General features: G+C 35.0%; 1 protein-coding gene across 3 annotated transcripts in view; it reads left to right on the forward strand.

Annotated features, from left to right (window-relative positions):
• Sp1 overlaps nt 1–12,030 on the forward strand; it is a 105,508-nt gene that overhangs the window by 39,011 nt on the left and 54,467 nt on the right. Inside the window, exon 1 of one of the 3 annotated variants that reach the window (XM_065360892.1) lies at nt 6,439–6,655. The exons of the other annotated variants lie outside the window; for them this stretch is intronic. Within the exon in view, the coding sequence (XP_065216964.1) occupies nt 6,614–6,655 (42 nt within the window). The 5' untranslated portion in view covers nt 6,439–6,613. Of the gene's footprint in view, nt 1–6,438; nt 6,656–12,030 lie in introns of those variants that run through there. 3 annotated transcript variants of the gene reach the window in all.

Raw genomic sequence — 12,030 nt, forward strand, 5'->3', positions numbered from 1 at the left:
GAATACCCGACAGCTAAATCGATTTGAATGACAAGACTGGTACATGAAATGAAAACATGGAGAAAAATTCTTCGAGTTTGGAATCGATGCCGAATTGATATATCTATTTAGCACGCTCGTCTCTGTATAATGATACGTGTTGAAATTCCAAAATTATTCAAATTATTTGTTCCTCGTCTCATCTTTTTTTTTTTTTTCTTCTTCTTCATCAACAAAGACAAATACGCATAAGACCACACCTAAGCTTTATGGTGGGTTGGTCTTGTACATCTACGATGCTTCGTGTTCGTCGAATGCATAATACATTTACTATACATACTCGACAACTGCGGAAAAATTACCATTCGTTTCGGAGGCATTTTAAATTTCACACCACGTTTCTCCCGCCTGCCCACTAAATCCATAACGCACACCGCATTACAAATATGCAAATCGATCACCGCGCTTTCTGATATATTTTAAGCCATTCATTAGCTAAACGAGAGAACGTGCGTAAGGGGTTAATCACGTTCGTTCGCCGCGTTCGACTTCAAAGGGATCCCTCTGCCTTGCACTACCCTTTACACAATCGTCTATTTCCAATTGGTCTTCTTCTCTAATGACAAATTACCACTTAATGTTACTTCCTATTCTTATTTCACTAACGTTTGCACTAGACGTATCCTTAATACCAACACATAAATCATAATACCCAAGTTCAAACTTCAACCCAATTCGTATATTATGTATCTAGATATGCTTCGACTATTCCAACGAAACGTTGGACGCATTTTCGATCTCGTATATTAGCTCCGGATGCTTGAACTGAGATGCTGCAGAATTGATATTTGTGACAGTCACCGAATAAGTGGAATTCTAGCTCTGTTTTTGTCTAGCTCGCTCCTTCACCCATTCAGTAGCTTCTTTTTTGGATTCATAAAACTGTCTATTTTAAACGTTAATGATATACGTACTGAGATAAACAGAAAGGAAGGGAAGGGGAGAGAACATAGAATGGCATACAAAAGGGTTGTGAAGTTTTTAAGTTTATAAGGAGGCTAGGTACTAACAACCTGCGAACCTACTAGCTGATCGAGCCGAAATTTGGCACAGAACCAAATTTTTTGATATTGACTTTTTGATTGTGATAAATTTCTGAAAATGGCGGAAGTGATGTATTGGCGAGTGGGTATTTAAACGAAAACCTGAAAATCGGTTTGTGTGGCTGAAGTCCACTACCTCCACTCCCCATGAATACATCACGAGAGATCAATGAACATAAAAGTACTTGTAGGTATTTAGTTACAATCAAACGAGGGTAGGAGGAGACTCGACAAATTTTTCGAAAATGAGCCCCACATGTATTGCTGGGAAAGTATATGCTCTGATATTTACTTTTTTCGGACCCCCCCCCCCCCTAAAAAATTCAAAGACGATCAACTTGAAATCCTGAAAGTAAGTGGTGAAGAAATCACCAGAATGTCCTCATGACCTTTAAAAATTGACTCCTTTGCGAATTCTGGCGACTTCTTGGTGACAGATTCACCAGCACTCACCAGGTGGGGGTTTTGTCTTTTTTATGGCGAATTATTGGTGAAGAAATCGCCAGAATGTGCTCATGGCCTTTGAAAATTTTTTCGAATGTTTGGTGACTTCTTGGTGGCAGATTCACCAGAAGTCATCAAGTGAGCTTTTCACTTTTCTTGGGTGAATTTATGATGAAAAAATCTCCAGAATGTCCTCATGTCCTTTGAAAATTTTTTCGAATGTCTGTTAACTCCCTTGTGAATTCTGGTGAGTTCTTGGTGACAGATTCACCAGCAGTCGCCAAGTGGGTTTTTTGTCTTTTTTTATGGCGAATTTATGATAAAAAGATCACCAGAATGTCCTCAGGGCCCTGGAAAACTTTTTCGAATGTCAGGTGACTCCCTGGTGACTTCTGGTGACTTCTTGGTGACAGACTCACTGGAAGTCACCAAGTGGGTAAAGGTACTGTCTTTGTTATGCTAGATTGTTGGAGAAAAACCCATTCTGATGTCTTCATCGCCTTTGTAAATTTTTTTGAATGTCTGGAGACTACTTGGTGAATTCTGGTGACTTCTTCGTGACAGATTCACCAGAAATCACTGAGTGAGTATTTGACTTTTTAAATGTGAATTTATGATGAAAAAATCACCAGAATGTCCTCTTGATGTCTTGATCCCAGAAATTTTTTTGGACGTCTAGAGACTCATCGGTTAATTCTGGTGACAGATTCACGAGATGTCACCAAGTGGGTTTATTGTCTTTTTATGGTGAACTGTTGGAGAAAAAACCACCGGAATGTCCTCATGGCCCTAGAAAATTTTTCTGAATGTCTGATGAGTTCTTTGGTGAATTTTGGTGGCTTCATGGTGACAGATTTACCAGAAGTTACCAAGTGAGTTTTTAACTTTTTTTTTTTGGTGAATTCACTTATGATGAAAAAATCACCAGAATGTCCTCATGGCCCTTGGAAAATTTTTTTGAACGTCTGGTGACTCCTCGGTGAATTCTTGTAGTTCTTGGTGACAGATTCGCCAGAAGTCGCCAAGTGGGGTTTTTGTCTTTTTTATGGCGAATTGTTGGTGAAAATATCACGAGAATGCCTGAATGTCCTCATGGTCTTTGAAAATGTCTTTGAATGTCTGGTGACTTCTTGTTGACTGATTCACCAGATGTCACCAAGTGAGTTTTTAACTTTTTTTGAGGCGAATTTATGCTGGATCAAGAAAAAAGAATGTTGAAGGATTTTGACCAAATTCAATGGTACCTTCATTCTGAATTGCAATTCATTCAGAAAAAGTTCTAGCAGCAGAAATGCCTCCAGAGGGGAAATGTGGACTCTTGAAGGTGAAAACTCGCTCCAATTCCTACCTAACCTGCCTTGGGAAAAATGACCAGTTTCAAAATATAGAAGGTATTTGAGATTCTGCGTCGACCTAGGCCATTTCCGTCAAAATCCAAGACCACTTTTAGGGTTCTACTGAGAAATTGAAAATTTGAAAGTCAATGATTTTTGGATAAATTCGTGTTCTGACGTTTTTTTATTCTCAAATAGGTATAGGTAAGTTCATATTACGTATTCAAGTCAATAAAATCGAAAGATACTTGTCATTCCTGAAACTGGGAAAATATACAGTGGTGTCAATTTTCGCTCACCCTATCGCCAATTTCAAAAAACAAAAAAATTTGCCAAGTTTTTGGCTATTTTCCACAATTTTGTTGAAATTGGTGACAATAAGCAAGATTTAAGCATCCAGTAAGTACATTCCAAAATATTTCTACAATTTTAGATCTCCTCGAAGGGCCGCATCTCCCATATTCCAGGGGCACTTCTGGAGCAAAAAAATTTCTGGGTGAGTTTCAACATAAAATGAAAGTCCTCACGAAATTTTATTGGAATGTAGCTACATTTTATTTATTAGCGATCCACATTCTCTGAAAAAGTGATCATTCTGGAAAAAGAACGACACACAATATTTGCTCTCTTCTCTCACAATTTTTACCTACTGATAATATTTTCTAATTTCTCCTACTTCCTCAAAATTAAACTAGGCCTACCTACCAAAATCCAAGTTCTCGAATTAATCAATTCCAGAATAAAAGTACCCCCATAAATCATACCTACCGACTTTGTTTATTAAAAACTCGATAAAGTCGCAATTTTTAACCATCAGTGCATGAGAACCCAATGAGCAGCTTCCAAATAATTTCAGCTGCCTGAACAAAAAATTTAAGGCTTTTTATAGTTTTAAATTTCTCAAAAATTATAATAGAAATTGGTGAAAAAAAATCAAATGAACAATTCTGTTATTTTGTAAAAACACATTTTTGATCCCATTTGAATCAAAAGAATCACACGTAAGCATAGAAGTCTAAATTTTGACGAAAGTCAGTGGGTAGAATGTTGGTATTCTAAGGGCTCAAGATTTTTCAAAAAATATCTACCTCGAAATACTGAAATGTGAAATTTGGAGAGCTTCAAATTTAAAAGCTTTCTTGTAGTATAAAGCCACATTCAACATTTTATAAACTTTTTTTTTTGTTGAAAATTTGAATCTCTCAAAAATTGGGCTACTATTTTGTCCACCGACGTCAAAGGTGATCCTCCAAAGGTAGTGATTGAAATAAGGGTGTTTTGTCGTGATAGATAACTGCAATTCAATGTTTTCATCCATTTATGCATATTTAGGTATACAATTTTGAAAAATTTAAAACCTCTTGGGACTCTCAATTTTTCGATCGGGCAGCTGAAATTTTGTCTGCAAGTGACACTCTGGGTCCCCATACTTTATTTGAGAAAATTTCCAGCAATTCAAAATTTCACATTCCATTTGTATACAGTCACAATTCACAAAAATATAATTGCTTTTTAAGAATTTCTAAAACTCTCAAAAAAATCACACAAATTAGATACCTACCTATTTTGTTCCATTTAGAACCCGATTTCACGACAAATAAAAACACATCGACTCTCACAGGGGAACACTAGAAGAGTTGAAATCGATGAAAAAAAAATACCCCCAAGGCCTAAAGAAAGTATACCTACCAGATCAGTCCCAATGTAGATTTTTTCAGAAAAAATGTATCTTCTAAACAGAACTTTCAAATAACCACGAAAGAATCAGAGAAAGAGAGAAATAGAGAAAGAGGGAAAACCACTTTGTAAACCACATTACATACCAAACTCTCACACCGGCCTGGGCATCATTTACCCGAACACCTAATTCTAATATAATGGTACGGATCTGTCAGCCAATAAAGGCGCACGCGGTTTTCGCACTCGAAAACCGATAATTAACGCTTCTTAGTCGCGTTCAATAACCATCATTAATCATCGACATAAATTGGAAACGTTTGCACTTGCAACAGACCATAAAGATCATCCGAATTCCGACTAAAATGGACGAAAAACACATACCATAACCTTGACTCCTCCAAATTCCCCCTTCTCTTTTTTCCAGAAGAATTGATTACTTACGCTGTATTGTTTTAATATATGACGAAAACGTGATGTAGTTTGTTATTGAGCGAAACCATTACTACAGGTTTTTCTCTTCTCTCTTTCTCTCTCTCTAAGAACGCGACTCGACTCGACTCGACTCGGATTAAACTTCATTTTCTTTTCTTTCTGTGAATTTATTCGATAGCTAGACTGTTCTGTTGAGTTTTAAAATCACGTAGCACGTTGAACGTAATCATGCTCGAACGATGAAGAAGAAGAAGAAACATCCGAGATTCGAGCAGATTGACAAGAAACTCGTTTCTTGTATTTTATACAGTTAATTACTTTTTTTTTTTTACTTTCAAGATGGGAATAATAATGAATAAAAAAAATTTGAATATAACACATTGCAAGGTCATAACGTAACGTACATCGCGACGTGCCTGAATCATAATTCTCCATTGACGAATACCTTCCTTAGACAATGAACAAGGTTCATTGCCGGATAATTTGGTCGTGATTCGATGCTTATGGAATTCTCAGTCTTATAGGTGGGAAATGCTACCCGCAGAATGGTTAACGTCAAAAAATGCATCTATACAGTGTGGTGCCAAACCTTTCAAGTATAAACACGCGATCCTATAAGAACGAAAAGTATAGGTAGGTCCCAAATCAGCGAACCAACACCTTTGGAAATTTGCGACTTCCATATAGCCATGCCCAATGAAACTATGTCCAAGCCTACAGCTTACTTATACGATTAGACACGAACAGACTCATTCTACGAACCACTTATTATACTGGTACACAAAGAACCACAATATTTCGACAATTTAATTTAACCGATGTAATTAACCACGACTTAAAAGCCAAGTTACGTGTTGTTTTTTTTCCTCATCATACCACAATGGCGCCGTAACTCGTGGATAACGGATTATTTTTCAATTATCTAATTAATTTATAATTTTTATTTTTAATTGAGACGTTCATTCTCAACTTGCGTCGTTTGTTGGTTGTTTTTCCGACCAAAATATAATTACATTCGTGCGTCAAAGTCGTCGAGAAAACTTTCTTAGAAATTGGTTGCATGTTGGAAAACCTGCAGAACAATATACCTAAGCGTACTTAATCACATTTACACACTCGGGTAGGTATATTTCATCATAGTATTACACCTGCTTTATCTTTCTACTAAAATAAAAATAAAACCACCCCGATTCTAAATGAATCTTTTCATTGGTCCAACTACTTACAGCATCTTTAATCATCGATATAAACACAGATGAATTTTCTCGCACATGAAGTAAAGCACGAGGCGTGGGCGTTTTTGATTTAAACGACCACAGAACCCAACCAGTCTTCGAGTAGTGGGGGGTGAATTAATGACCAGCCCATGAAAACGACCAAAGTTTTTTCCCTTTTCTTCTTCTATGTTTTTTTTTCTTCTTTACTTTTAAATTAGTCAATCTAAACAACTCTGAAGAAATTTTAATAACCAGTTTGACTGTAAACGTTGTAGTGGAATTTTTTACTCTTTTGTTTGCTTATAGTTCTATATCGATGGAGAAGTGATTTTTTTCCTTTCGAGCTTGGTTTCGTGTTCCTAGCCTATATCATAAACTGGTTCATATGTGCGCGAATTTTTATTAATTTTTAAATATTAGTATTATGTCGTGTTCGTCGTATTGCGATTCTGGTTATTATTTTCAAGTAAGTCGTACTTACCTATCTCAGTATCACAAGTGTTTCCGTGATGTAATTAAGTGGTCCCACATGGTGAATGGTGGTCCAGCATGTGACGTAATTATAGAGGGGGAAAGGTGATGAAAGTTTGTTACAGAAGTTTGATTATATGGGTGAGCTTCGGGCTACAACGTGTAGGTATCTACATTTTGGGTTCTAAAAATAAAATACGTTCGAATAAGTGCATATTTCGAAATTGCCAAATTGATAATAAATTTTTTTTAATAAAATACTTAAGAAGGTGCTTACCTATATTACATATAGAAATGACTTGAGTGAAATCTTCTTAGTTATCAAATATTTTTTCATGTATTTTATTCATTTTTCTGAACAGAAAATTCATCAACCGTTCAATTTTTCGATCAGCACAATTAGGTGTTTTTTTTTAATATTTTGAGAATTCACGATCAATGTTGCATTACCTTTTTTGAAATCAGTCGTCAAAAAATTGTAGAGCGGAAGGATTTACGTGAGAAGAAACGAGTTGGAAGGAATTCTAAGCAGCTAGGGGTTGATGGTCGAAAACGGAGGAAATCAACTCTCCAGAAAGTTTTGGTGTCATGAAAATAGAGACTTGAGCAGTAAAAACAATAGTGTCAATAGTAACAAAATTTCCTCAAAAAAAAAAAAAAAAAATTGAAAATGTTTTTAAACTCAGTTTTTGATTGTAAAATGTCATTCTATCTTTAATTTCCCTCTTTACTCCTCTTCACTTGAATCGTCAGTCAATAAAAGTGATTAAAGTTCCTAACTAAAATATGAGTTCACAGATTTTGAATTTGTAAGGCATTGGCACGATATTGAATTGAAAAAAAATAATAATAAATACATAAATAAAAGTAGGTAGTGTAAAAACGAGTTATGAAGGACAGGGGGAGGAAATCAGACCTTTTACAAACCATTTCACGTCTCACAAAAATATAGCAACTTGATCCAAGATTTTTTTAACACAGAAAAATCAACCATTTTTTCCAGAAGTGAACATGAAATACCTAATAGAATTAAGAGCAGATTCAATGAATTATCTACTTATATGTACATACCTATTCATTTTCAATCTTTGAATTCTCTATCAAGGAAAAAATTATTGAAATTTGAAGGGACATGTAACTAAATTCCTATTCTCAAACTATGAAATGAAATTTTTCGAATTTCGTTACGTCGAAATTATTCAAATTATTTCAAGTAGGTAGGTAGGTAGCTAACTTAAAATAAGCGTTTCCTCCAATTTTCAAAAAAGTGATCATTTTTGAAAATCTTTCAATGAAGCTCAATTATTTCAAATTTGAATATCTAATCTCACATATTTCCCAGTCCAAAGTAGGTATGCATTATTTTTTTCATTTTTTGAAAAAAGATATCTCCGAAAATCCTCTAATTTAGACTCGTTTTGAAATTAGAGATTTATTTCAGTCCCACTAATTTTGGTCCGAAATTTTGAAGTTCTAAAATGAGTAATTTTTACAAATTTTCGAAATTAATTAAAAACATTTCTGAATCTAAATCTTTCAATAAAAACATGAACTTTTCCAAAATGCAGGTAAGTATGTAAATCTTCATTCAAGTTTTTCAATTCAAAATGCATACCTAATTTTTAAAAAAAAATCAGAAGTTAAAGGTATTTGAAACTCACTCAATTTTCAGAATTAAACGTTTTCAAATTTGGATATAAAAAGGTAACTTAATTTTAATTCAAAATTTTTAGCTCTGAATGTGCAATTATTTTTGTCTTTCCAAAAATAACCCTGATCGGTCAATAATTTTTAAAAATTAGAGATTTTTTAGTCCCAGATTTTTGTCTCTCAAACCTTAAAAGAGAAACCCATTTTCCCATTACAAATTTTTAAATTAAATAGGTACCTACCTACCTAGTTTAGATTACATTGCAGCTCAACTTTTTCGAACTAGAAATTAACTGTTCCATTGATTCAAAAAAATATTACTACCTACCTTTACACACTCATTTTATAAAGTCCTTATTCTTTTGAAATGAAGGCTAATTCCACTCAGTTTCAGCAGTTCGAAGTACATATGTAATTAGTTGGTCGACCACCCCCCCCCCACCATGCAAAAAAAGAAAAAATCATTATTTCAGAAAATCGTTCAAATTGAGTACCTAAGACTAAAATTTTTGAGCGTAACTTTTATAGCCTACCAATTTTTCAGAGAAAAAATATCAACAGCTTTAAAAATGTTCACAATCGGTAAAATTCAATTTTTCTGAATTGAAAAATGAATTTACAAACATTACTAAATTAGAAAATGGTAGCATCCTCTTTTTTTTCTTCCTTTCCCCCCCTCCCTCCCTTGCTTCTAAATTTAAAATTCAATTTGATTTTGACCAGAAAAAAAAATTCTGTCTTTATAATCCAGATTTCTGCATTTTTTCCATCCTAAGTAATCATTTTCCACTTCATTCGTACACTCAAGGGTGAAAATTGTTGCCCCCACCCTTCCTTTTCCTCCAAAAAACATTTTTCTTGGTTGATGGTATGAACTTTAAGAATTGTAAAAAAAATTGATTATTGACTTTTTTTTCGAAATTTCTTTAGGTGGGTAGATACTATATTTCTAAAAAAAAAAAATACGAAATACAAAAAACCATTTCAGAATAAATTTTGGAAGAGGCGGGGAATATTAAGCCCATCCAAACTTTATACAAGATCATCAAGCAAGAGTGATTTTTCACCATTGCTTTCTCATTTTCGAATTAAAGAAAGTGTTTGAGCACCCGAATAGGTAAGCACATATTTAATTTTTTCAATTTTGGTGAATTTTGAAAATTGTAATTTGGGTGTTGAATGATGTCAAAGTTTGATCCAATGGAGGCCAGAAGTAAAAGCTGTTCATATAACTTAATTTTTTGAGGGGGGAAGGAAGAGAAAGCATTTGGAATCAAAATGATAAATGGCAAAAGCTTTTGAAAATTTATCGGAAATGAAGTACTTAGATACACTTGGTCACAAATACACTTAGGGCATCTGAACTCAAAATCCCATCTTCATTCACCCTCTCGTCCCTTTCGCAAATAATTCCCTCTATACCTCTTCGCAAATCAAACAGATCTCAAACCACCAAAACCACAACCACATTTTGGCCACTCTTACGACGACGACGCTTTTCGCCAATTATTCAACCCCCTTTTTTCACCAGACTCGGTTATCGAAACAATCATCCTTTCAACAAAGCCCAGCAAATTCCATCACTCTCGCAGGCCTATTACCATTATTAGGCATTGCAAAATATTCGAATCGAAACGATAAGTACCCACCATGAAGCATTAACCTGCCAATGGGGGTAACCAGTAACCACGGTGCGAATCCGGTTAATGCGGTATTTACTTAGCAGCATCCTACTGTGCAATTTATACTTCGACATGCGAAGGTAATTGATTTTTTAGAGCGAAACAATGAGAACCCCTTGACAAGTCGTTCCGCACAGGGGGATAAAAACATCGCGTGTCTCGAGTTGCGGTAAGCCACATATACCTATGAAGAAAATTTCAGGGTGCGTATTCGCATTTTACACGATACATGCCGGCGATTGCACGCGGTATCACACCTTGAATATTCTATTTATGTAGGTACCTACGTCATATCTTGAGCGAAATAATGAAAAAAAGACACCAAATAATCAAAAAATAAACCTAACATGACGCTTTGTCACCTTTTATACTTACTTGTACAAATCTTACGTACCTATAACTGTAATATGCCCAAAAAAACGCAGGTACTTTTCGGTCTTTTTTTCGGGATAAATTAATTTCGATGATTCTAAAAGTCATTTTTGTTGGACCGACAAAAGACGACTTAACCCCACCTTATCCCCTGTTAAAATGACGTTTGAATGGGACGAGCGCGAATAGTAAAGAAGAAGAAAAAAAGGTTTGACAGACAAGTTGATGGATGCTTGGCGCCTATACCTTCATCATAATTTTTGATAGCGGCGCTCGTATAAACCGTACCTATTTCCCCCCGCCATCCATTCCCAACTTGACCTCTAATAACCAAAAACTATCCAATTATTTTCACCCATCGCGGATATAATTGTCGAATAAAGAAACGGCCGTGTCTTTATAAGAAAACCAAAACACCTAACTTAGGCCCTTGTAGCTCTCTTTGTTGGTATTTTCGGGCTTATTTTTCACTTGTTGTAGTAAGATAGTATAACCATATACGAGAAAAGAAACCGCCGCTTGATTGTCTTTATAGCGCCATAACGCATTTAATGGGCATTTTAACGCAACAAAATCAGCATCATGGGATGCTTTTGAAAAAAAAAGGTCACAAATTATACGCGTGTTTGGCAGCAGCATAATACGCGGCGTGCGCGGATCCGAGTGAAATTTCTTTTGTATTTCTGTTAGGAAGGGTGGATGGAGGGGGGTGATCTTTTTTTTGAAGTGAGTAAGTCAAGCTATCAGTCATGAATACTTTGAAGGTAGCATTATAGAAGATATTTGGAACGTGTTTTTGAAAAATTGTTCGCTATATAACCAGGCCTACCTACAGCTCAGCATAGCTAGATATAAAAGCCTGGCTGACCTATAGAACTTTGCTTTAGGGGTCCAAGTTTCCAACTTGAATTTTCCATTTCCCCAGAGAATTTATATACTCATATTTTCCTTGGTTCATAAGAAAAAAAACGGAAAATCTTACTTCAAAAATGGTCAAAAACGTTGAAATTTTTAATTTTCAATCTTACCTACGTAAAAACAGACCCATTATAGCCACTAGCCAGTTACTTTTTGTAGGGAGTGCTTTGCTTACAGTCTGTCTAGAAAAGGGGGCTTGCGTATACTTACAAGCCTGCAGGATATTTTTGAAAAACCATTTTTTGGGGAAAGGGGGGGGTGATCTCAAACTTTCCATTTCTGAGTTAAAATTGTGATCAACCTTTGGCACTCACAACTTGTAGAAAATACGAGCGTTTTTAAAATTTTTCCAGTAGGTAAATTTTTTGCATCAATGATAAAATTGATCTGAGTGAAGCCGGAGCAAAAGCTTTGTTGGATTTATTCTCTATAGAGGAAGGAAAACATGTTTTTGATGTGTGAAATTGTTGTTGTTTTTTTTTACTTAATCCCCTAGGTTTTATTTTTTAGATTTGAATAAAAACTTTTCCAAAATTTGAATTTTGAAGAATAGAAGTAGATAGACTGACCCGATCAAAGCAAAGGTCAAAGCTTTCGAAAATACTCAATCATTATTCATTTATTTTTGATGTGAATCAATTTTTCACTCTATAGAAACTTTTAAAAATTCGATTACCTACCTATCTAAATATGTATTTGCTCGTTGTCAGTAATAATTTGTAAAACAAAAAAAAATCCCTGAACGACA

Source organism: Planococcus citri, chromosome 4 (assembly GCF_950023065.1).
Source record: "Planococcus citri chromosome 4, ihPlaCitr1.1, whole genome shotgun sequence".
Classification (NCBI taxonomy): Eukaryota; Metazoa; Arthropoda; class Insecta; order Hemiptera; family Pseudococcidae; genus Planococcus; species Planococcus citri.